The 26,065-nt window shown below is 36.0% G+C and overlaps 1 protein-coding gene and 2 non-coding genes across 5 annotated transcripts in view; 1 reads left to right on the plus strand and 2 right to left on the minus strand.

Annotated features, from left to right (window-relative positions):
* P5cr-2 (Pyrroline-5-carboxylate reductase-like 2) overlaps nt 1-18,429 on the minus strand; it is a 67,153-nt gene extending 48,724 nt beyond the window's left edge. For 2 of the 3 annotated variants that reach the window (XM_069815307.1, XM_069815306.1), the window contains exons 1-2: nt 18,199-18,398; nt 81-145 (exon numbers count right to left, since the gene is read on the minus strand). In XM_069815307.1, coding sequence (XP_069671408.1) covers nt 81-145; nt 18,199-18,268 — 135 coding nt within the window. In that variant the 5' untranslated portion in view covers nt 18,269-18,398. Of the gene's footprint in view, nt 1-80; nt 146-18,198 lie in introns of all 3 variants that reach the window. The other variant, XM_069815309.1, reaches the window with a different exon arrangement.
* Nucleotides 4,528-4,600, minus strand: TRNAT-CGU (transfer RNA threonine (anticodon CGU)). Its single transcript has one exon. It is a non-coding gene; the product is annotated as a tRNA-Thr (tRNA).
* TRNAC-GCA (transfer RNA cysteine (anticodon GCA)) lies at nt 15,215-15,291 on the plus strand. Its single transcript has one exon. It is a non-coding gene; the product is annotated as a tRNA-Cys (tRNA).
* Nucleotides 18,430-26,065: the final 7,636 nt, after the last annotated feature.

Consider the following 26,065-nt stretch of genomic DNA (forward strand, 5'->3'; position numbering starts at 1 on the left):
ATTAATTAACGTAATTTACATTCATCCGAACCTCTAATAATATAATATTGGGCTCAATTTAATGAGATTATAGCCTATACCTCGAACTCTCTGATGGACTGGGGAACAGGATCACTGGCCAATATTGCTTCTCCTTTAGTCAGACCTGCGGAAAAAATAAAACCTTTTTTTATTAAACACTAGATGTTAATTTAAACTTCCAAAGTTTTTGTAATATGATGAAATATCGGTGACGTTGCAATCTTTTGCGATTTGAAGGTACATTTATTATTTAAATAATGTCACTACTGCTGACACGATAAAGTCTGCAAAGGAATACAAAAATTAATGCATTCTTTGGAAATCTCTTTTTCACTGAGTATAATTTCCAAGTATCGTCATAACTTTGTGAAACATTCTGTATAAAATCTGTATCGAATCTATAGAGTGTTTAATATTCAACTTATTTTGCATTTCTTCGATGATTCATAGATAAATAGATTTATTTGTTCCATAATATTCTTACATTTGCTTTACAGCATAGAATAAAGAACATGTCCAATTCTTACGTTTAACAATAAAATGCAATACATATAAAATGCAAATATGAAATATGTACAGAATTAATACCTTAATAACAATAATATTTTATACACTGTAATATGTTTACCATTTAATATTATTATAATATTTACACAGTACTGTGAAATGTCAAGAATTCATCTACAGAATATAAAGTGTGAGATATTAAGTAATTTTTTAGTTTTGTCTTAAATAATGCAGGGTTTTGGCTATGATTCTTAATGTCTTCAGGAAGACTATTGAACAATTTTATCGCCATGTAACATACTCCCCTTTGAAAGCATGATAAATTTGATGATGGCGTATGAAAATCATTCCTTCTGCGGGTATTTATACTATGTATGGCTGAGTTAGTTGGAAAATTTTCTTTATTACATAAGAGGAAATTTATTGTAGAGTATATGTATTGATTTGTTAAGGTTAGAATCTCTAATTGTTTAAAAAATAATCTACATGATTCTCTAGCCTTTGCTCCAACTATTATTCTAATGGCTCTTTTTTGTAATAAGAATATATTTTTACTATCTACAGAATTTCCCCAAAATATTATTCCGTAGGACATAATGGAATGAAAATAGGCAAAATATATTGTCTTTAAGATACTGCTGTTTAGAAATTGTTGTAACGACCTAATTGCGAAGCATGCTGAGCTAAGTTTGGGGGTTATTTCTTTGATATGATTTTTCCAATTTATTGTATTATTAATATGCAAACCAAGAAATTTGGTTGTTGATGTTTCTAGTAGAGGTATATTGTTGATAGTTGTGTCCAATGTTTCAGAGATAAAATTTGAAGTGGCTTTAAATTGAATTATGTTAGTTTTATTAATGTTTAATGCTAGTTTATTGGTTGTAAACCAGTCATAAATTTTAAGGAGAATTTTTTCTGTTTTATATTTGAATGTGGCAAAGTTATTGTCTGTAATTATGATACTTGTGTCATCTGCAAATAGTATAGGATAACCTATTCCTTTTATTATGGGGCCAAGGTCATTTATAAAAATTAAAAAAAAGAAGAGGCCCTAATATAGATCCCTGTGGGACCCCTGTATGAACATTTCCCCATGTTGAAGTAGATTTAGATTCAGTAAAGTATAACATAATAATGATAAGAGTTACTTCATTTCTGCTGCATCTGATTCAAACACAATGACTACAATTACAGATGTTATTAAATCCTTTAATGTGAATGGCAACTACGCTAGTCAAACAAACACTCTGACAGACAACTCACGTGTTTCACACGGAGAATATTCACATGTTAAATCGTGATCTCCTAATCCTAACCAGGAAACTAGAGATTGTTTTCGTCCTTCTTACAGATTTACCAAGATGCTTAAAACCTCATATTCAAATCCATTTCACGCAAACAATGAAAAAAATAAATTAATATGAATAAATAGGAATTACTTATTATAGCATACAAGGATGTGAGCTGAAGAAAGATCAGACTCTCTCACTGAAAAATAAAACTTGTTTATTTCACAGACACATTGTGAGAGATAATAATGCAAACGGAGTTCGAGACAATAAAGATAAAGTCCATTTCCACAGCCAGACGAAGTCACTCACAATGGATTTCGACATTTTAAATACACTAAAAATAGTGCGTATCAAAGGTCAACGATTGCATTTTTCTGAGGACAGCAACAGTCTGCGATATCAATGTAGTGAACAAGAACAAAAACAATTAAATTAATAAAGTGGCGATTCAACCGGAGGATAAATGTTTTATTTTGCTGCTAAATATTTAAAAATTCTGGCTTCCAGATCTGAAGGTCCCTGGTTCGATTACCGGGCTCGGCTCTCGGTGAATTTTTCTTGAAGAAGAAAAATTGCCTTAGTGTCTAGAGTCTGAAAATTTGTATGAATGTGAGTGTGATTGTGAGTGTGCCGGGTTAATATTTATTAGCCAATCTTCAAAAATATAAATTGCAATATATCTGGACTGTCGCTGGGTAGTAACCTGAACACAAGTTTCAGCGTCACACTGTTGACAGGTAACTCCATCAGTTAGCACAACCATAAAGCACTAATAGATGCTATGAAGTTAACAACGGAAAAAAATTAAAGGAGACAATAGGGATAACACTAAAATTACTTAGAATTGGGCTATATGCAAACATCCTGGAAACAAATTACAACCAGTAGAAAAAATACTTAAGAGAGGAACATCATGGATTCGGAAAGGAAGATTGTGTATTAATGGCCTAATTATCTTAGACAAACTAAATAATTAAAATAAATTCTGCTCGGTATTGGGGATACACCGGCCACTAGTTTCGGAAATGAAACTACAAATGTGTTGGTTTAATGTTTTAGTTTTGTTTCAGTTTACAAACGGAAAGTATGGATCCATGATGAGAATAATACAATTAATGAAGGGCAAACAATATAATATCTTCTCTTCATATGAAACAACTCCCGAAATTTATTACTCTGTTCAACAAAATTTTTATTATGGTTCATTCAAAGTGCATCGTACGTATCTATTGTCACTCTAATACTGCAGAACACGCAGTTACGAATCAAACGAGTGGTCGCTCGCACAGATCATTAGCTGCTCTCGATGCCGAGATATTACTGAGAGGCAGCGCTTTACTGCTAATTTTATAACGCAAGTTTGACGCTCTCACGCTTTGGGTTTATCTATTTTGGTTTCTATAATTCGTAGATATGGTAATGATTATTTTCAATCGTATGTTATATTGCAATGTTAAAATTTTTAATATATTTAATTTTTTTTATCCCTTTATGTTTATTAGGTAATTCTTGATAAATAATTCAGTCACTAATATTTCTTTTATGTAGCGTCATTGAGCGAGTTACGAGATTGGTTCATAACCTAACTTAAAATTGGAATTCGGTCGTGGTTCATAATGTTGTTACAGCATTTGAAATTCTGTTACTTTTTGTTTCAACATGGATCCCAGAACGCGTGTCCATACTGGTTGAAGGGAAGACGTATCAAAAATACCGTATTTACTCGAATATTTCACGCACTTTTTTCCCGCAATTTCGATCTATAAATTAAGGGTGCGTGAATTAAGCGAGGAATTTCACAAGCTGGTATTTTTAAGGGTAAAAATGACAAAACTACGAAGTTCCCTTACATATCCTAGTAACTTGTCTTCAAGATCAGGGAATTTTCCACTTTTTGGCCCACGAAATGCTTTCCTTGATGCATTTGTTTCTTGAAGAGCTTGTTTTTGTTTCCTCGTAACGAATATTAAATTCTGGAACTGTGAATTCACGCCCAGCTGCTCTGTTGCCATGTGTTTCTGCATACGCAATAAGTTTTAATTTGAAGGACGCAGTATGACTCGAATATCGGGATTTACCATTCATTGTTAAAACTTTTAACAGACGGCTTTTGACAGGTTTCCCTTTTCGAGTCTCAAACTCAACTGATGCGATCCAACACAAAGCTTTCAAACCACCCCCATTCAAATAGTAGGGGGAGGTCAATACCCTATACCGGTATTTTTAAAGGACTTTCATAGACGAGAAGGGTGCTCCTGTAACAGGTAGCTGTCCGGTCCCAAATACCGCTATGCACTCTCTCGTTACAGCATTTAAGATACAGTACATTCAGGGCTCCTCAACATAACACACCTCATTACTTCAAGTTTCAGTATGTACTTGTTACAGTATTTCATGAATATTAAATGCGTGAAATACACGAGGAAATTAATTTATTAAATTATATAGTAAATAATTTGGGTGAGTGAAATATACGATGGCGTGAATTACGCGAGTAAATACGGTATATTTCTGTAAATAATAATAATAATAATAATAATAATAATAATAATAATAATAATAGTTATTAATGCAAAATCTTAGTGTTTTTTTGTTCCCAGTCTTCACACAACACTGCTATTACATCTACGTAAAGGTTATTATTTTTTGGTCCTACAGAATACATCTGTTATGGTAACAACTAATATTAGAGAAGAAAAATTCGCTCCGGCACCGGGGATCGAACCCGGGCCCTTGGTTCTACGTACCAAGCGCTCTCACCATTGAGCTACGCCGAAGTTCAATCCACAGCACCAGCTCGAACCCCCCTCCTCCAGTGTCTTTCCCTTTGTGGCCTAACTCCAAGTTGGGCATGTATGTTGACATTTTATATTAAGTCAACTGCCATTATACAAGGAGCGCACTCAGTTGAGTGACTTGGTGGCCGGGATTCCACAGTAATATGCACAGTAATCTGTACAGAAATATGCACTGTTATCATAACAGATATATTTTGTAGGATCTTTACGTAGATTCTTCTAGCAACAGTGCATATTTCTGTACAGATTACTGTGCATATTACTGTGGAATCCCGGCCACCAAGTCGCTCAACTGAGTGCGCTCCTTGGATAATGGCAGTTGACTTAATATAAAATGTCAACATACCTGGAGTCAGGCCACAAAGGGGAAAGACACTGAAGGGGGGGTTCGATCCGGTGCTGTGGATTGAACTTCGGCGTAGTTCGCCCGGGTTCGATCCCCGGCGCCGGAGCGAATTTTCCTCCTCTAATAATAACTGTTATTACAACTTTCTTCTGAAAATCTCTCTCGTCTATTGAAATGAAATGAAATGATTAGCCTGAAAGTGTCCCGTTAAGGGCAAAGGCCTCCTCCTATAGAGGGAGAGCTCTATTTGTCTCACGCGGTGAGCTACTCCGCGTAAGAGATGTTTATTTTTTTTTTTTGGTAGAGCCATCTTCGTCTGGATCTTCTACCCCGGCGCCTTCCTTCTTCTGTTATTATATTTTATTAATTATTATTTATTATTCTATTCACGAAATAGTTCTAATAAATACAACTCGAAGGTATAGACCTATTTATCGGTAAAATGAAAAACTCGTGATAATATATCAACAAATATAGAGACCCTTGGGATGAATACTCTATCCGCGGACCATGAAGTCTGTACGTTATATACCCTTACATGGAGCTATACTTGCGAATAATGATGGATTGTTTGTGAGGAGAAGGGACAGACAGGAGGAGTGGCTATGTCTGTATTATACAACTAACAGTTTTTTTTTAATAGTAGAGTTGTTAAAAAGATTATATCAGTAATGTTTACATATTTAAATTTAACGGGTGGTCATTTGAAATTTACGACACATTTCATTAATTTTTTATTGAAGGATAGTTTTATTTTATATTTTAACGGATATCTTAATTATTATGACGCAATTCGTATAATTCATTGCAGCGATAATACTATAATTTCTAAAAAAGTAATTATCAATAGCGTTATATGACAACTTTGCGGTTGTCTAGACATCTTTGATGAATAGCTATTATTATGTATTCAGTGGCCGTATGGAAATTCCTGTCAGTAAAACAGTGATTACCAAGTAACACGAGGTCATCCCCAATGGCACTGTTGTTACCACGGTTGCGGTTGAACCTAAGGTTCTCGGATCTAAACCCCAACGTAGAGCAATGGAATTTTGAAAGTATTAAAGTAAACCTTGGAAGTCTAATGTAGCAGATTCATATATTTTGTGCTCGACCATGCCGAAATGTTGTAATTATACACCTGGTAGCAGCCCTTTAATGGACCTCATTAAGGTACACCTATTCATTAAAGTTCAGGTTTTCCACCATTGTAGCAATATGAAAGCGCAAGTATCGATTATTCTCGGATATGCAATCGAAAGACAACTAGCGAAACGTCACGGAGTCTGGAAATCCAATATTGTCGCAGAAGGTTATGTTCTGTTACTATAATAATTAGCGTTAATTGTAAATAATATTCAAATAAATTCAATTTGTCATTTCGTTTTTCAATGTCTAAATCAATTTCCAGGTTATATCAAGATTAATGTTCATTTTACTCTCTAGATTATATCAAGGTCAATTACATTTGTTCCTCGGAAAAAATCAATACTTTCGCGTCTGCGCACATCTCACAATTTACGAGATGCTGCACAAGGTCACTTCCGCTTCCGAATCAGATAAGAATAATATGAATACGTATGAATAATTTCAAGTTAGAAATATGGTCGAGCATAAAAAGTCGTATGAAACTTGCCTATAATGGTAATTAAGACGCTCGTATGAAAATTATGAAACTCGCTTGCGCTCGTTTCATAAACATACTCGCGTCTTAATTACTACCATTATAGGCTCGTTGCATAATGTACTATTGTAGCCTACACGCTTTAACATCTGTGGTCATGTAAAATTTCTACCTCGGGACTAGGAGAGGTGGCAGTGCACAACTTCTGATCACTAGATTGTTCGTCCGTCGGATGGAAACGTTAAGCCTGGCGGCCACCCTTGGTGCCATTCGACAGGAGTAGGCTACGTGCCGACACCGGGTTTCCCCTTCTCTCTTCTTCACCTTCATCATCATCCTCACCCATTCCCTACACTACACTTATACGAACACTTATACATACACTCACTCTAGTACGCGACATAACTCTTCACAGATACCCATCATGTACAGCGTAGCTCGCCGAAGTGGTGTACAAATTAAAAATGGATCACAGTCCTGCCATCTATCCGCAATATGCGGAACCCAAATCACGCAAGTGAAGTAAGTAGGCATCACATACACACACACACACACACACACTCTCTCTCTCTCTCTCTCTCTCTGTATATAGACTATACAGGGTGTTAAGAAAAAAGTATCCAATATTTTAGGAGGTGCTAGTATGCATTAAAACAAGAAAAAAATGTCTGATAAACATGGGTCCTGCAACAAATACTTTCTGAGATCTGAAGATTTGTTCATAGGATGTGCTCAATGTGACGTCCTTTCATGGCAATGCATTCCTCTGCCCTTCGGCGTAAGGAATCACGCACTCTTTGAAATTGACCTGGTTGTTCTTGATAACCAAAACTCTAGGGGATTTAGATTTGAGGAACGAGCAGGCCAAGATGTGGGGCCGCCCCAATCAATCCAGCGGTCCTGAAATGTCAGCGTCAGGTGTTCATGCTCATTGCGGAAAAAATGTGCTGGTGTGCCATCGTGCATGAACCACACCTGTAGTCTTTGCTGACATGGCACATGCTCCAGCAAGGTAGACAATACGTTAATAAGAAAGTCCTGATAACGAGCCCCAGTTAATCTCTGTGGTAGCACGTATGGCCCTTAATCTATCGCCAAGAACGCCTGCCCATACGTTGATTGAGAATCGGTGTTGAAGCCTTGTTTCTTCAAGTGCATGGGGATTTTCAGCAGCCCACACATGATGATTACGAAAATTCACAACACCATCTCTGCTGAACCCCGCTCATATCCGCAACCAAACTTTTCTTTTCAGTATTCCTTGCAACGTATCAGTATTTCATGTCTGGGGTGTCAACTACTGTATGATTATCTGGTAGCCTGGTGTATTGTAGGGCAGAAAAATGCATTGCCATAAATGGACGTTATATTGAGCACCTCCTATGAATAAGTGTTCAGATCTCAGAAAGTATGTGTTGTAGTACCCATGTTTATTAGACTTTTTTTCTTGTTTTGATGCATACTATCATCTTCTGAAATATTGGTATCCTTTTTTTTATCACTCTGTATATGAATATCAAATAAAATACACTACTAGTGTTACAGAAAGTAGTGTTAGCAGTATTTGAGATTTCCTTAAATTCGCTGTCAATTTTTATTTTAAGATCTTTTAATCAAATGGAGCTATTCAGAGTGTGAGGAGATATTAAGGCAACGGATGAAATTATTAGAATGAAAGTAGCGAAAGGTAGGCCTACTGAACTGCTGTAAGAAATCTTGTTCCATTGGCCCCTTATGCACTATAGTCGCGACGCTGTTATTCCCGGCGTGACTCCTCCTCTTTGCTTACGTCATAGAAAGTGAAGGCTCTATAAAGTCTAGGTAGGTAGTATCGTTCGCCATTTTTGTTCTTTAGTTGCCGAGCTACCGGACGAGGGATCTATTTGCCACACCGTTGAACATTATCATGTCGTAGCTCCTATGATAATAAATCAAACGCACTGTAATTCAGCAAATAATTGAGCGGCAAATAACGTCCTCGTGTGCTTTCTGCGAACGCCAACGAACGAGCCAAAATGGCGGGCGATTATATTACGTATTTATCGAGCCTTCTTTATCTCATCAGCGAATCACAAGACGCACACGTTTAAATGTAGCCGACCTGCAACGTGATTGGCTGCCGGAAATAAGAGAGACGGGACTATACTAATCTTATCAGAAAATGCCAAGGTCGAAATCCAGTGTCTTTGGTAGGAAATTGTCTGATGACCGAGATGACTGGACCTCAGGCCAACGAGAAAAACGAGAAGATATGTATAAGAGGAATGTCAAGGTCTTTCGTGTTTCAAATTATTTACTGAACAAACAATAGTTCCGGCTTTCGTTTTGCCTCTGCACTTAGTTTCGATGCTGAATATTTCTCGAGAATATTGAAAGAATAAATTATTTTTAGTGGCCTATAATTAGGGGGTTTTCTTTCCACTTCTCTTAAGTTGTCCTCTGTAGGCTAGTGATTGAGTTACTATCTTCACCACTATCGTGTTCAAGTCCGGCTAAGAGTTGGGGTAATAACACTGCTCAACAGCCATTTTGCGCCAGACATAAAACTAATAAATCTTAATAATTTCGACCTCCTGAATTCAAAATAACAATCAACGGGTTTTCGAGATACACAATATAATTCATTTTCTATGCATTTTATTTAAAATATCACCGTACTTCGTATGTAGCTGTTTTGTTTTACAAATGTGACGATCCATTATGTGAAAACAACATTAGTATAAGTAGGCACCATGTTAGAAGCATTTGTAGACAGGAAAATTATTTCATTGCCCTTTTAAGAATCTATTTGGAGGGGCAGGTTCACGGTATGAATTCGCTTGAGTTCACCTGATTTTACTCGAGATGTGTATTTCTTTCACTGTGAGCTTTAATTACATTACTGTAGTTTATATCTGCAGTGCTCGGTAAAAGTGACATAAGTCAGTTTTCACAAACCTTTTTTGATAATTTATTGACAACTTACACTGGTTTACGTCGATTTGATTTTTTTCTGTATGAATTATTGTAATGGGAGAAATACTTATGTATTTTTTTCCAAGCGAGCAGATGTTCCGTAAGTTGTCAATAAATTATCAAAAAAGGTTTGTGGAAACTGACATGTTACTTTTCACAAGCACTGAAGATATGTTGCAATAGACCTCCCTGTCAAAAAACCACTTCTAGAAGCGGAAATTGTTTTATTGCCCTTTTCGGTTCCATTTGGAGGGTAAGAAACAGGTTCTCCGTATGAAATCGCTTCAGTTTACCAGGAGATTTCCGTGGTGTTAGTATTCTGTGTAAGACGTGTATTTCTTTAAAGTGTGCTTTAATGATAATATTCAAAGTACGAATTATTTATGTGTGCGGATTTGAAGGTTGTAACATTGCTTCTTGGAATGCAATTAAGCTACACAAAATGTTGCTGCTTTCTGTGCGAATGGGACAGTCGCTCTCGAGATAAACATTATAAAATAAAACGACAATTATTAGAGCCAGGAAAGAAAAAATATTATACATCAACCACTTGTACCTCAAAGTAATGTAATTTTACCCCCTTTACACATTAAGTTGGGCTCAATGAAGAATTTTGCTAAAGGGTTGAATCATAAAACTGAAACATTTAAACATATCCAGGAAAAATATCCTGTTATTAGTGACTCAAAAATAAAAGAGGGACTTTTCAATGGACCAAAAATTAGAAAAATAATAAAGGTCAATTAATTCGAATCTTTGTTGGAAGGAAAAGAGAGAGTCGCCTGGATTGCATTCAAGAAGGTTGCATTAAATTTTCTGGGTAACCGTAGAAGCACAGTCTACTATATACACTCACGAAGCTTGAGTTTTGAGGGTGCTAGAAACAATAGACTGTGACGGTACTATTTTGCATTGCCTGTAATGAGCCGATATTAGCGATCCTAGTGGTTAGCAACTATCTAATGTTTGCATATTTACTACGTATTGAGCTTCGCGACTGTATATACTAGACTGTGGTAGAAGTGAGAACTAAGAAGAACTAATGCAAAATTCACTGTTGGAGTATGAAATTATGGGTGATAACATGTCCCTGAAAATTCACTTCCTTCACCCCCATCTTGTCTTTTTCCCCGAGAATTGTGACGATTTCAGTGATGCGCATAGTGAGCGCTTCCATCAAGAAATTTCAACTATGGAATAAAGATACCAAGGATAGTGGAGTACCAATGTGCTAGCAGACTATTGTCGGACTTTAGCTCGTGATGTATCTGATGTCCAGTATAAAAGAAAATGAGAAAAAGAAAGCTGTAATCTTCTGGACAGTGAATATTTGACCTTATTGTCATTATAAATGTTTTTAAAATGTTATGATTTATTTAACGACGCTCGCAACTGCAGAGGTTATATCTGCGTCGCCGGATTGTCATTATATAAAGCAGTATCTTGAATAGCTATAAATTCAAAAATTTCTCAAAAACCGTAACCAACAACTGTTTTATTGTCATATTCGTATTCAGGAGGCTCAAATTGTATAGAAAACATGTATCACATGCCCAGCACAAAAAAAAAAAGTTAAAATTTGTTATACAGTGTAATTTTTAAGAGTGATAAAATCGCTTAAAAGGATATAATTATATAGGTTTGAGGTCAAAAAAGTCATTTTTTCAATTTATTTTTTATATAAAGATTGGACATTTATATTTATGTCAATGAAGGAATTTTTACGATATATAAAATATTTTGGTTGATATGACCATAAACGTGGGAGCGTGCGTTTATCTAGCTCTCCACACATAAGGTATGTTTAAGTTATATAGGACTGAAAATTTTTTAGCTGCGCAACTTGATAAATTGCAGGTAACAGAAAAGTTGAATTTAACATGGAACATGGCACTTATACGTGGTGTAACTTATTGTACACACGCAAATTCGAGCTCTTTGTCAGCTGCTGATTGTTTACTACGAAAGCGAAGAGTTAAGACTTGGATGGAGGGGACGGAAATGTGAGGCGGGAGAATGAATTTCAAATTGAACGTTGTGCAGTTGTTATCAGCTCGCGCCACGAATTGTATGGGAAAGCCCAAGCATTCTATAGTAATTTATACGAATGACAGAACGATTTTGATTATCTGTTGGGAAACTGACATCGTTAATACAAAAGAAGATACATTAATGAGAAAGTCCGTATCACAAACAGAACGCCTTGTAGTAACACTGAGATTTTTAACAGCTGGAAAGTACAGTAGATGTACTGCACAAAGGAATATGTATATAATAGTAATATGCGTTACAAGAGCGGTATGTTGAAGTTTTCATGTTCGAGGAAAAGATTGAAAAAGCGAAACGTAGTTGAGCTTTTTTAACTTCCGAGAACATGAAAACAAACATACCGCTCGTGTATCGTACATTATTTTGTACGAAGATCGTTTATTACATACCTGAAAGACGAATTTCTAATTAGTTGCAATGAAATCTCCATCTTGGTTTCTGTTCAATGACGGCAACTTTTAAAAACGAAAATATCTATCTTCAAATTGTTGCTATAAAATGTTTGCTGTGTTTACTATATTCCAGCAGGCCGTGATATACGTCTGTCTTTTTTTTCCCCCCAGTCTATAAATGCGAACTTAAAACAAACGGTAAGGTTATGCAATGATTTATTTTTCATTTTAATATTTTAACAATATTATTTATATAACATATTGCAGTAATAACGTCGGCATCTGGAATCTCGTTGATTTTTTCACGGCTTCCTTAATGTTACTTGCATTACAAATGCAGTAACTTTTGTGGTGTTGTAGAGTTTACTTAATTTTTGCAAATATTTAAAAACAATAATTAACAGTGCAATTTAGGTGAAATTGCAGTGGTAAGTTTCCAATTTATAATTATTACTATGTTAAACGTCTCTAAAAATAATATGTTAAAAGCCTAAAGCAGTAAAATGAATATGGAACTTAAGCGGTAAGAAGAGGGAAATTGTTATGTGTGTTACGTTGGGAATACTGAATGTGGTATTTCACACTTACCGCGTATTGGTTTTGTGCGGAAAGCAAGCAAATACGCACGATCTCGCACAAACGTTTTTCTCTTTCATTAATGTAACGTACCTGAATTGTCTTGTGACAGCTGTCAGTCACTGATGTATCCATTTGAACTATTTCATATAAGGCATAAGGTTTTGAAAAGAGATTACTTAAAGGTAATGCTCTTTTATTTAAAACTTGTACGAGTATCATGCCAGAAATCGAAGAATTCCCTTTCCGCTCTACGTTCTAGAGAAGCACAGCTTGAGTTTTGCTTCATAACAAACTCTCGAGTTCATTTCTCCTAACTTCGTCTTTTTATGAGTAATTCAAATTGTAAAACATTTTCATTTTTTAATCTCATTTCGTCAGGTTTTTGACCAAAGGATTGCATATTACGTAACATTAAAGGGAATTCTGAACTCAAAATTGATTATGTAATTTCTTAAGTCTCATTTCATTGATATCAATCACCCCGTTAAAAAAACAATAGGAATACCATAACTTAAAATCCATTATAAATTAAACCAAATCCAATCACTAGTGGCGTAGCGTCAATGTACGCTAAAAAGCTTAGCTTCCCCAGTTAATAATAATTTCATAATAAACCTGCAGTTTATGGAGAAAATTATTTATTAATAGTAATAGAATTTATGTTTACGCATTAAATATTGTGATGCGGCAGCTCAGGATGATTTGTGATGCAGCAGTAAACAAGAAGCCTGCACACACCAGCTTCCAAGCAGACTGGTTTCTTCTGTGTAATCCACCCCGCAGATTTTCCATCCCTTTCTAACTAAACTACCTTAGTCGCAAGGCTCGCAAGAAGCTAGCTTTAACATTGAAAATAAGTAGTTTCCGAGTTATCCCTTTTCGTCACTTGTGTTCAGTTGAAGTGTTAGTGTGCATTGTGGCTGATATGATAAATAATGAGCGAAATAACAGTTCCTGACACTAATTTACTTGACTTTTTTTTAGGACAATTGCATTATCAAGACTGACTTACAAACAAAAGTGTGATTTAAAAAACAAATGACCGACTCCCTTGCTGTCAATGAAGGACACAACTAAAAGACAGACGCATACTTACGTAATGATACTAATTTTGTGATTTTTCTAAGTATGACAGGGAGTGAGCTAATGTTATACGTATGCGTGTCTATTTGTTAGAGATATGTGTAAACGGTGAAACCATATTTTACTACGTATCATTTGAAGTCATGCCTTATTGATGTTAATTACGATGTTCCAACCAATCTTCAACTGCTGACTTGAAATTGACTACTATTTATTTTAAGACTGTATTTTTGTAATACGTTTTCTCATATTGCATGAAGGGCAACTTGAGTTAGCTTCCCCTGCTCAAAATTTCGTGCTACGCCACTGCAAATCACTGCCATAATATTTAAATTTGTTCAGAATTAGATATCTAAAAGACATCAGTTAAAAGATTTACAAAACATGGAACTAAACCAAGAGTCCACTGATTAATAAACTCTCAACTACCGACGTAGCTCAAGAGGTTGGTGCGTTTGCCTGCTGATCCGGAGCTGCGCTCTGGCGTGGGTTCTACCTGTATTCCTGGTTTGGGCTGATTACCTGTTATTGGAGTTTTTCCGAGATTTTTTTTCCAACCGAATGGCAAATATCAGGTAATCATGGAAAATCCTCGGCCTTACCTCGCCAATACCATCGACGCTAAGTTACCTAGTAGTCAATGCAGCGACGTTAAATAATTAAGGTATGCATCGATCCCTATAATAACAATTTTTCTTCAAAAAATGAAAATTTTATTTCGTCTCATATTATAGCTTGATTCTTCTAGTTTTTAAACATATATAACATACATCACATATTCATTATATATGAGGTCTCGCCTACCTCATTGAATATTACGCGACTACTATGGAGTAGCCAATGTGTATTATCATCATTTAATTCGAGAAAAATTCGTTCCGGCACCGGGAATCGAACCCGGGACCTCTTAGCTCTGCGCGTTGAGTGCTCTTTCCGGGTTCGATTCCCGGTGCCGAAACGAATTTTTCTCGAATTAAATGATGATAATACACATTGGCTACTCCATAGTAGTCGCGTAATATTCAATGAGGTGGGCGGGACCTCATATACAATGAATATGTGATGTATTAACTGTTAGCAGTTGTTACAAACTGAGGTTGAATATGGCCATAAAATCATTTAAATATGCGCTCCTGCATGTATGACTTACATTGTCTAAAGTGCAGGTAGTAAGGCCGTAAAACATTACAACAAGAGGAGTTCGGCCGGCACCGTGGATCGTGTCCCGGCATAGCTCAGTTGGAAAGAACACTCAGCGCGCAGAGCTGAGAGGTCCCGGGTTCGATTCTCGGTGCCGGAACGAATTTTTCTCGAATTAAATGATGATAATACACATTGACTACTTCATAGTATTCGTGTAATATTCAGTGAGGTAGGCGGGACCTCATATACAATGAATATGTGATGTATTAACTGTTAGCAGTTGTCACAAACTGAGGTTGAATATGGCCATGAAGTCATTTAAATATGCGCTCCTGCATGTATGACTTACATTGTCTAAAGTGCAGGTAGTAAGGCAGTAAAACATTACAACGAGAGGAGTTCGGCCGGCACCGTGGATCGTGTCCCGGCATAGCTCAGTTGGAAAGAGCGCTCAGCGCGCAGAGCTGAGAGGTCCCGGGTTCGATTCCCGGTGCCGGAACGAATTTTTCTCGAATTAAATGATGATAATATATAACATGTTTAGGTTTTCCCACTATTGATGGACGAAATTTAATTTTTTTTTTCATACTCCATACGCAGCTGCTTGCGCCAAGAAGTGGGTTAAATCTATTTAGGAAAGGCTTACAGATCCCAGTATGCTGAGCAGGTGTTTGCATGACAAGACTCAGAATGTAAACAAGTCTTTCAATGGTTTGATTTGGAGACGTTGCCGCAAAGAAATGTATATAGGTCGTACAACCCTGAAACTTGGCGTCATGGCTGCTATCTGCCACTTCAATTGTGGCAACGAAGTTAAACTGGACATATTCCGGAAGATGAGCATCATCCCAGGAAAATACACAATGGCTGCTGTGAATGCTGCAGACGAGACTCGAACCCTGAAGGTCAACATACAGTGCACTCCTGAGCAACAGAAGCGAAGACGGTACCGGAGGGCTGTGAAAAGAGGTAATTGCCCTCAAGACACAAGAAGAGGGCCTCACCTATGATGCAGGAGGGTTTTAGGATCATAAATGCAAGTTATTTTTTACCTAACTTGAACTTAAATTTTAACTTCATTTTTATCCTATTTCAGTTTTTCAACATTTTTCAGTTTTTGAGCAGTAAAAACTAAGCTTAGAATTGAGCTATCGATTTCATTCAAATATCAAATTGAAGCTTAGACATAGAGCTATGTTGTAATCTAAAATAAACTAATTTAGTTCAAAACAAAAGCATTGCCTTCCTATAAATAAAAAAAAAATAAAAATAAAATAACTAAATAATTGATGAACTAGTGGACTTACTCGTGTTAAATATGTAATATTTTTCCGGCTTACAGCTGTTTCAGTGCTTCACGCACCATCATCAGAGCCTACTAGATCTCGGCGTCATCTCGAACTTCTCTGCCTGTTAGGAGGGTGTGTTTTATTGTTGGAATGTGTTGGATTGTGTAGTCGAATAGTGTGTGTGTACTGAAATTGATCTGTGTGTTGAGGATTTGATCGGGGTGTGTTTTAGTGTGTTTGTATATTTCGTATTGTTCTAGTGTGTTGAGTTTTTTGGTTCTTGGGTTGTGTGTGTAGGATTTCCATGTCCGTATTTATGTTATTGTATGTATGGTTGGCATTGGTTATGTGATCGGCGTATGTAGATGTATTGTGTCCTCTGGTTATAGCTTTAATGTGTTCTTTGTAGCGAGTTTGGAATGATCTGCCTGTCTGTCCTATGTAGAACTTGTCGCAACTATTACATGTGAGTTTGTATACACCTGTGTGGTCGTATTTATTTGTTTGTGTTTTTTGTGTGTTGAGATGTCTTTGTAGTGTGTTTTCTGTTCTGTATGTTATGTTGTATTTCTGTTTTCTGAATGAAGATGCGATCTTATGTGTGCTTTTGTTTTCATATGTTAGTGTGATGTATTTCTTGTGTTCTTGTGTTTGTGTTGTTTTTTATATATTCATGTATTTGTTAAGTTTTTGTTTTGTCTTCCTTATGATGTTGTCTATTATGTTTGGATTGCATCCATTTTCTTGTGCTATGAATTTGACTGTGTTCACTTCTTCATTGTAGTGTTGTTGGTTCATGGGTATGTTGAGTAATCTGTGTTAAAAGTGGTGTACGCAAGATTCAAAGTGGATAAAATAACTGTTTACATGTTAGAAAAAAGTATGTAAAAATAATGATATTAAGTTCATTCTAGACTACAACATTCTTCATTGTTTAGGGTGAAAAAATGAATGATATAGGTCAATTGGAAGCGAAGAAATGCTTGCCCAAAGAATATGCGAATATTTTCACAAAATTGTTGCCCTGTATCCCCAATTTTTTCTATTTCCTTTTACATTCCTTTCATTTAACTGTAAGAAAGTAGTACGTGAATTATGAATTAAATTGAGAGGAAATTGTAAGTTTTTACTCCAAGAGTTGATGCATACCTTAAAAGGAAAAAAGAAAAAAGGGTACCCTCTCGCACAAGTACCTGAACCAGGAATTATTCCATTCTGTGAATATGCAAGATTGTATATTCATCTAAAATAGAAATGTTTCTCGATTTTCTCCAAAGAATCCCATGATGGAGTGCGTTTCAGAAATTCCTATCACTCTATATCTAAATTAAAAAGAATACAAAGGTCCGGGGTTCGATCCTAGGTGGTGACAGGATTTTTTATCGTTGCCAAACTTTCAGAACGGCCCCGAGGTTCACTCAGCCTCCTATAAAATTGAGTACCGGGTCTTTCCCGGGGGTAAAAGGCGGTCAGAGCGTGGTGCCGACCACACCACCTCATTCTAGTGCCGAGGTCATGGAAAGCATGGGGCTCTACCTCCATGCCCCCCAAGTGCCTTCATGGCATGTTACGGGGATACCTTTACCTTTACGTGCTGTATATGGATATCCTCTTATATAACTTGACATACTGTACATGTAACACGAAGCAAGACAATTTCCGAAACGAAAGTAATAATTATTCAATATATTGATAATAATAATAATAATAATAATAATAATAATAATAATAATAATAATAATAATGTTTTATTTTCGCTGGCAGAGTTAAGGCCATAAGGCCTTCTCTTCCACTCAACCAGCCTTAATCAATACAATACATATTTAAATTACAAGTATAAATGTATCTTAAAGAAACTCATCTTCTATAATGAAAGATTAAAAAAGAATAGACTCCACAATGTATTAAAATTGTGAAATATTACTGGAAGATGCGTCTTTTTTAAATTTCCTTATTCTCAGTTACACATTGGACATCCCTGTGTGTCCATGCGCATAAATCAGCTCGCAGGCAAAACACAGTTCGCATTTGTAAATGCAACTGCGTAGTATTTATTCATTGATATACATGCGATTTTAAAAAGCGTAATAAAATTTCCCGTATAAGTGATTGCTTACCTGCAGCTATGAATCCTTTGGCTAGTGCCTGCGCTATTTTCCCGGCGCCAACAAAGCCTATTTTGATCATTTTTGTTCCTTTTTTTTAAATCACTTACTCACCACAGCGCCCTTTGATCACTACTGAAGCAGGGCGTATTGGAGCGACATACATCAGACATCTTTATGGGTCAATGTCTGAAGCAGCGGCGGCGTCCGCCGGACCTTTGTCCCAAACAGAACCAATATTACGCTAAGACTGATAGGCCTACATACGAGACTGCTCTGGAAAGTTCTCTGATATTATTGCTTTCTCAATGACAATTTGTTGAAGCTGCACCGCTTGTCAATTCTGATTTTAGTATCCTCGTGGAAAATAACTTATCTCTATTGATTTACGAACTCAGTTGCCCGATTATCTGGTTATTAAGCAATACTTCGGAGTACCTATAGTCGTCTGTTTATTTACGAAAAATGTGATTATGCCGTCTATGGCTCAAGTAGTAGGCCTACCGTCTTTGCCACAAACATAGAGGGCCTGGATTCGATTTAATCAAGAAAATGGAGATTTATTTCTCTTATAGAAGGACTGGGAATGTTGAATTGAATTGAATTTATTTATTTTATTGACTTATTTTACGACGCTGTATCAACATCTAGGTTAGTTAGCGTTTGAATAATATGAAGGTGATAATGCCAGTGAATTGAATCCGGGGTCCAACACCGAAAGTTACCCAGCATTTGCTCGTATTGGGTTGAGGGAAAACCCCGGAAAAAACCTCAACCAGATAACTTGCCCCGACCGGGATTCAAACCCGGGCCACCTGGTTTCGCGGCCAGACGCGCTGACCGTTACTCCACAGGTTTGGACGAATTGAATTTAACGGAGGGGGGGGCACTAGGGCCCAGCACTGCGACCTGTTAAGATCTATTGCGCTCACCCCTCTGGTGACGCATATGTATGTATTTATTCACACTGCAATGGGTATATACCCGGTGGCAGTGGTAACTATTTACACTCAATAATGACAATAATAAACTTATTAATTAAACTACAGTTAATAATAATACCAATAATTAATACAAATAATTAATACTAATAATAATAATAATAATAATAATAATAATAATAATAATAATAATAATAATAATAATAGAGAATATCCTAAATTAAATGAAGCACGATCACTTAAAATAACATTTAAAATAAATCTAATTTGAATCTTAAATCTAAGTTCGAACTAAAACCCACGAGTATGATATGTTCATATCTGCACAAGTACCTTTCCACATTACACTCATTTCGCTGTCAACTCACTCACTGCACTGGAACTACGACACATTTCACTGATTCTATCCTGATTTCACTAACACTTCAAAAACATTTCACTGTTCAAATACTTTGCACTGCCACTATAAACTATAAAGCTTCCCTGACAGGAACACGTTTCACTGACACAACATAATTCTTCACTGATACGACACTTCAATAACAAAATATCATTTACATCCTTTACATACTGTGTATAATTACCGTCTATTAGTAAAGTCCTTAAGCCTATTTTTAAATACGTTTTTGGTTGTTGGTAAAGCCTTTAGTAAGTCTTCAGGTAAAGCATTCCAGTCCCTGATAGTACGATTAAGAAAAGAAAACTTTCCAGTTTCCGTCCTCTGTCTTCTTTCCCTCAATTTATATGTGTGGTCGTTCCTTGAAGAGTAATTTGGCGGTTGCAACCTATTTTTTATTTCTCTCCAGGCAGGCTCACCTCTGTATGTTTTGAACAGTGCGCATAATCGAATTCGCGTTCTCCTGTCCTTGAGTGTGTCCCATTTTAATTATGAATTTTTGCGACAACACTTGAGAGCCCGTTTTTGAATCTTTTCCAGTGTCTTAATATGTTCTAATATGGAAGAATGCTCAGAAGAATGAAATGAAGAAAAGTACTTCTGAGATAATGAATAAGATTATACCTCATCGTATTAATTGTTGATAATAATATAATTATGATAACAGAGTAGCTTGTTAGTATAATTAATTATGCCACACTACAGCTGGATTAAGACACAGTAGGAATTATGGACCAAGACTATACAATTCAGTATTGAAAAATAATCCAGACCTAAGCAATTTACACATTCTTAAGTTTAAAAATAAAGTGAAAATGTTTGTATGATATTTTATAAATTTTATTATTATTTTTTAAGTGTTACTAGCATTATATGGTACTAATTTTTATTGTTTTTATCTGAAGCATGTAACCTATAAGATAAAACATTGTAATAAATACTAATAGATCATTTTCTTAATTAATAACAGTGTATATCTCCGATAAATGATTTCTTAGCATCGCCACAGATACACTTGATTGTACTTGTCACTATCTCTTGTCACTAGAGAGTTCTTGAAATTTATATTTTACCCGCCATTCATACAATATTTTGATATGATACCTCGACTAGCACAAAAGGGGAGATCTATAACTGAAACTAGATTAATATATTTCAGTATTATTTGTATTTATCCTGGTAATAATGCACAGTTTGACTCGTAGACATTTTGTTTCTGCAGCATTAACTTCCAATGATTGTACGAGAAGATTCGAAGAGAACGGCAGTTACGTAGACCTTCGGCTCCCCCCTACTACCATTAATGCACAACACAATGTCAATACGGCGGTTGCTGTCGTCTGCGATACAACGAACTTTTCGGTTGATTTTCGAGTTCGTCATTTTTTCCGGTTATTATATGCTTATTTAAGTTGTGTTAACTCTCGCTAGTGGTTTTATATTTTATTTTATCCGTCTTAGTATTTATTTTATTATTGTAAATATTTTTGTTTTATCACTATTATTATTATTATTATTATTATTATTATTATTATTATTATTAATGAATTATTTTGTATTACAATCTTTGTATTATTTCTGTCACGATTATGCTATTATTATTATTTTTTTATTATTATTGTTATTATTGTTATTATTATTGTTACTATTATTTCTATCATCAGAATTATTATTTGATCTCTGTAAAATTTATGTAGACTACTGGACTATACCCGAGCACGAGCATATGCTCATTTCGGGTATCCATATATATGTATTTATTTCAAATGTAAATTGTAAATAAATTTGAATTTGAATTTGAAAAAAAAAATCTTGTTTTATACAAACTTTTTGATTGTAAGTCAAATATACTAATTATATTAGATAAATTATATTATCTTCCGGAAAGATTAACTCTTTTAGTATATATACACATTTATTTATGAATAGTTGATCCATTTTTGTTGATTATAAGATTAAATTACCTTAGGGATAACAGCGTAATCTTTTTTGAGAGTTCTTATTGATAAATGGGTTTGCGATCTCGATGTTGGATTAAGATTTAATTTCGGTGTAGAGTTTCAATTTGTTTAGGTCTGTTCCATCGGCTGACCACACTAAGGTTCTCTGTGTGCACAGGTTTCCAGCAGGCAACCCCAATCGTCCCTAGGCCGGAACTCTCCATGCGTCGCCAGAAGGCGTTCGCGGAATGCTACGGAATGATAACAAAATGGAGAAATGGTGACGGAATGATGTAGATGCCTAATATGGGGAAAAACGGGAGAACCCCGAGAAAAACCCCAACTGCGACCTTGTCCGCCACAAGTGTCACTATGAGCGTATTCCGAATCTCAGCGCTGAGCAATCTGATGGCATCACGGTGTTCCGAATTTCTCAGATGGCGTCACTGATGCTCCACCGGTGTCGCACCGGTGCCATCAGCTTGCAGAGGTGGTGGCAGTCTCCATCAGTGAATCTGATTGGTTCTTGTATAGTGCGGGAATTAGCAGACGAATGACATCGTGCACTGTTGTGTCATGGCGGTGTGTTCTGCTGTATTGTTTGTAATGAGCACAACATAAAAACAATATATTAATGGCTTATGAGCGAACATGTCAACGGACCAGTTATTACTACCGGTTCAAGAAATAAATTGTTTATGCTCTCTTTTCTTTGAACGAGATGGCAGTACGGAAATTTCGCAAAGTTTTGCTGCGTAGCACAGACAACAACTTATACAGTCGCCATGACAGCCATCGATCCTTCCAGCAGTTTTGTTCCTATTTCGCTGCAGCGTGATGTCACCATTGTCCACTGGTCCGGTGAGATTCGGAATAAGCTCTATGGAAAAAATTCCAGACCTGACCGAGAATCGAACCCGGGCCACCTGCGTAAGTCTGAAGGTCTGACCATTCAGCCACCGCAGAGGGTACTGGGAATGTTCCTCTGCTATTTATTACACTCCTATGGACACGTCAGTAAGAATTAATTTACACAAAAACTTGTATGTCCCAACGTAAGATATAGTCTAAAAGACAGCCAGCCATATCTCTCAACAGAAACGTAAAAAAATAATGTATCTAGGCCTATACGATGAACGAAATGTGTAGAAGAGCTATATGAGACAGGGAATCGTCCAGATAACTTAGCTATAGCCTACCTAAAAGATGAAGCAGCCGTGTCAGAAAACGAAAAAGGGTTTTCTAATCTAAGGGAAGAACTTGAGCTAGTACTTAGGGAAATGAAGAATGGAAAATAAATAGGAGTTGAGGAATCCCCATTGAGTTAGTGCAGGGGTGCAGAACAAGAGGAGGTGCAGAACTGGCGAGAGAGGGGTGGAAGTATGGGGAAAGCGTTGGTTCCCCGTCCACAGTCCATCGGCGTTGAATGAGGTCTCTGTGACCCGTACGCAACCACATAACACAGACACTGAATACAAATCCCCTCCCCTACCAAGTCAATGACTCGGGGGTTAAAGGAAGGGATGAGTGACGTATTCCGCCTTATGACTTATGCCACAATTGGCGCCAACTTCTGCAAGCCTGAGTTAGTGAAATGCTTGGGTATGACAGGAAGGAAATTTTATCACTATGCAACTAAATATATGAGAAAGGCGAATGGCCTGAAGATTTCTCGGAGAGAGTGTTGCTGGTAATATCGAAGAAAACTAATGCCAAGCAATTTTACGAGTTTAGGACTATCAGTCTGATACAATAATAATAATAATAATAATAATAATAATAATAATAATAATAATAATAATGATAATAATAATAATAATAATAATAATAAATTTAATCTGGCAGAGTTAAGGGCAGTAGGTCTCTTCCGGGCAATCAGACTCGCAAACGGCGAAGATTCTTCTACGAATACTGAATCGTCGTTTATATTCTAAGGTGGAAGGATTTAAAAAAAGAAATTTATAAAATTATCCATGATATATGATATTAAAGCCACCGGCGTAGCTCAGTTGGCTAAGGCGCTTGCCTACCGATCCGGAGTTGCGTTCGGGCGCAGGTTCGGTTCCCGCTTGGCCTGATTACCTGGTTGGGTTTTTTCCGAGGTTTTCCCCAACCATAAGGCAAATGTCAGGTAATCTATGGCGAATCCTCGGCCTCATCTCGCTAAATATCGTCTCGCTATCACCAATCTCATCGAGCTGAATAACCTCGTAGTTGATACAGCGTCGTTAAATAACCAAGAGAAATAAAAAATATAATATTAACAAATGTGTGTATTTTTTTACCTTTTATTTCTGTCGACTATATTCATGTTTTTATTGATACAGCGTCGTTAAAAAACCAAGAAAAATAAAAAATATAATATTAACAAATGTGTATATTTGTTTACCTTTTATTTCTGTCGACTATATTCATGTTTTTATTGAATATCACTGGCTTCTGTCTGATTGTCAATTTATATTAAATGTGTTTTTTGTCTCTTTTTTTGCTTGTGTGTTATTTATTGGTTTGAATTAAGTTAGTTACTGTATTTAGTAAACTGTCCTTGTAAATTTTATGTTATATTATTGGCTAAGACCACACCGTACACGAGCCTGGCTCTTACGGTAGTGGCTAGAAACATGTTTGTTTTATAATTTTAATTTTTAGCTAGCTAATAAAATAAAATAAATAAATCGGCGAAAGACACTTTAATGGAAAATAAAGAAGTGTAAGTTTATGTAGTGTTTGTGAATCTGAAAAATGCTTTTGTTAAGAATGGATTGGAATAAACTTATGGGAATTCTGAAGAAAAATTAGTGTGAAATGCAAAGAAAGGAGGGTATTCAGTAATCTTTATATGAAACGAGACAAAATCAATATAGAATACATGTTAGAGGGAAGCACTGTGCAATAGGAAAACTATGTAATTAAAAACAAAAGAAAAGCTTTGGATTTAACTTCGAAGCAATGCTGTATGAACAGGACTTAACTACGCTCTGTTGTTGTGCTTCATTTACTTAAGAAACAAACTGATAAACGTAGGAATTAATGTTTTCATCGCAAACTACACTGATTCTTATTCTAACATGCTGTCAGTACATGACTCTTGCACAATAAGCGTGTCAACTCTTTACATCTAACGTCTGTACATTCTCACAACAATAACATGCATGTTAAGTTAACAATTTTAGGTTTTATGGTTTGTACCAAACATAATTCGACTGTTAATGATCTGACTCAACGGAAAGAAAGGCTTCTCGCTTTTGATCTCAGTGTTAAAACCCCGTAAAACTTAGGTCCTAAGTACACAGACGCTGTAAGACTGATCCAATCACGACAAAGATACGTGAACGTCTGTCACGTGGATAAGGTAATCCGCATTTTGTCTTACAACTAGTAATTAACACTAGTCCACAAGAAAGTGCATGCATTTGCACTTCATGTGGAAGTGATCAAAGAAAACACATTAACAAATCTTAAACTTCTGCGGTGGTTGAGTGTCAGATCTTCGGTCTATCATGCAGGCGATCCGGGTTCGAGTCTCTGTCAGGCCTGGGATGGCGCTGTGGTTCGCCGATGTGCCGATAGACGGTAGCAGTCCAACGTATAAACAAACAATGCTGATTAACCGCGCAAAGACCTCACAGTCAGAGAGACTAAATTTAAATAAAATCTAATCAAAAATAATTTAAAGCAATGCTATTTAGGCCTAGTGAAGTTATATACCGTTCCATATCATTCCAATATAATTTCTTAAGGGGATATTAACTGCCCTATTTTGATTTGAAGTCTATGAAAATGCAAGACATTTCAATTTACACAGAAATTTACGTAGTGAAATGAATGAATGAATTAATTAAATAATTAATTAATTAATACTTACAAATGGCTTTTAAGGAACCCGAAGGTTCATTGCCGCCCTCGCATAAGCCCGCCATCGGTCTCTATCCTGTGCAAGATTAATCCAGTCCCTATCATCATATCCTACCTCCCTCAAATCCATTTTAATATTATCCTCCCATCTACGTCTCGGATTCCCCAAAGGTCTTTTCCCTCCGGTCTCCCAACTAACACTCTATATGCATTCCTGGATTCGCCCATACGTGCTACATGCCCTGCCCATCTCAAACGTCTGGATTTAATGTTCCTAATTATGTCAGGTGAAGAATACAATGCGTCCAGTTCTGCGTTGTGTAACTTTCTCTATTCTCCTGTAACTTCATCCCTCTTAGCCCCAAATATTTTCCTAAGCACCTTATTCTCAAACACCCTTAATCTCTGTTCCTCTCTCAGAGTGAGAGTCCAAGTTTCACAACCATACAGAACAACCGGTAATATAACTGTTTTATAAATTCTAACTTTCAGATTTTTTGACAGCAGACTAGGCTAGATGATAAAAGCTTCTCAACCGAATAATAACACGCATTTCCATATTTATTCTGCGTTTAATTAATTAATTAATAACTTACATAAAATGAACGAATAAACAAAATAAAAACAAAAACAATAAAACACAACAAAAATACAAAATAAATAAATAAATAACTTAAGTAAATAAATAAATAAATAAATAAGTAAATAAATAAGTAAATAAATAAATACATAACCTAATTTATTCA

The sequence above is a fragment of the Periplaneta americana genome, chromosome 16 (genome assembly GCF_040183065.1).
Source record: "Periplaneta americana isolate PAMFEO1 chromosome 16, P.americana_PAMFEO1_priV1, whole genome shotgun sequence".
Lineage (NCBI taxonomy): Eukaryota > Metazoa > Arthropoda > Insecta > Blattodea > Blattidae > Periplaneta > Periplaneta americana.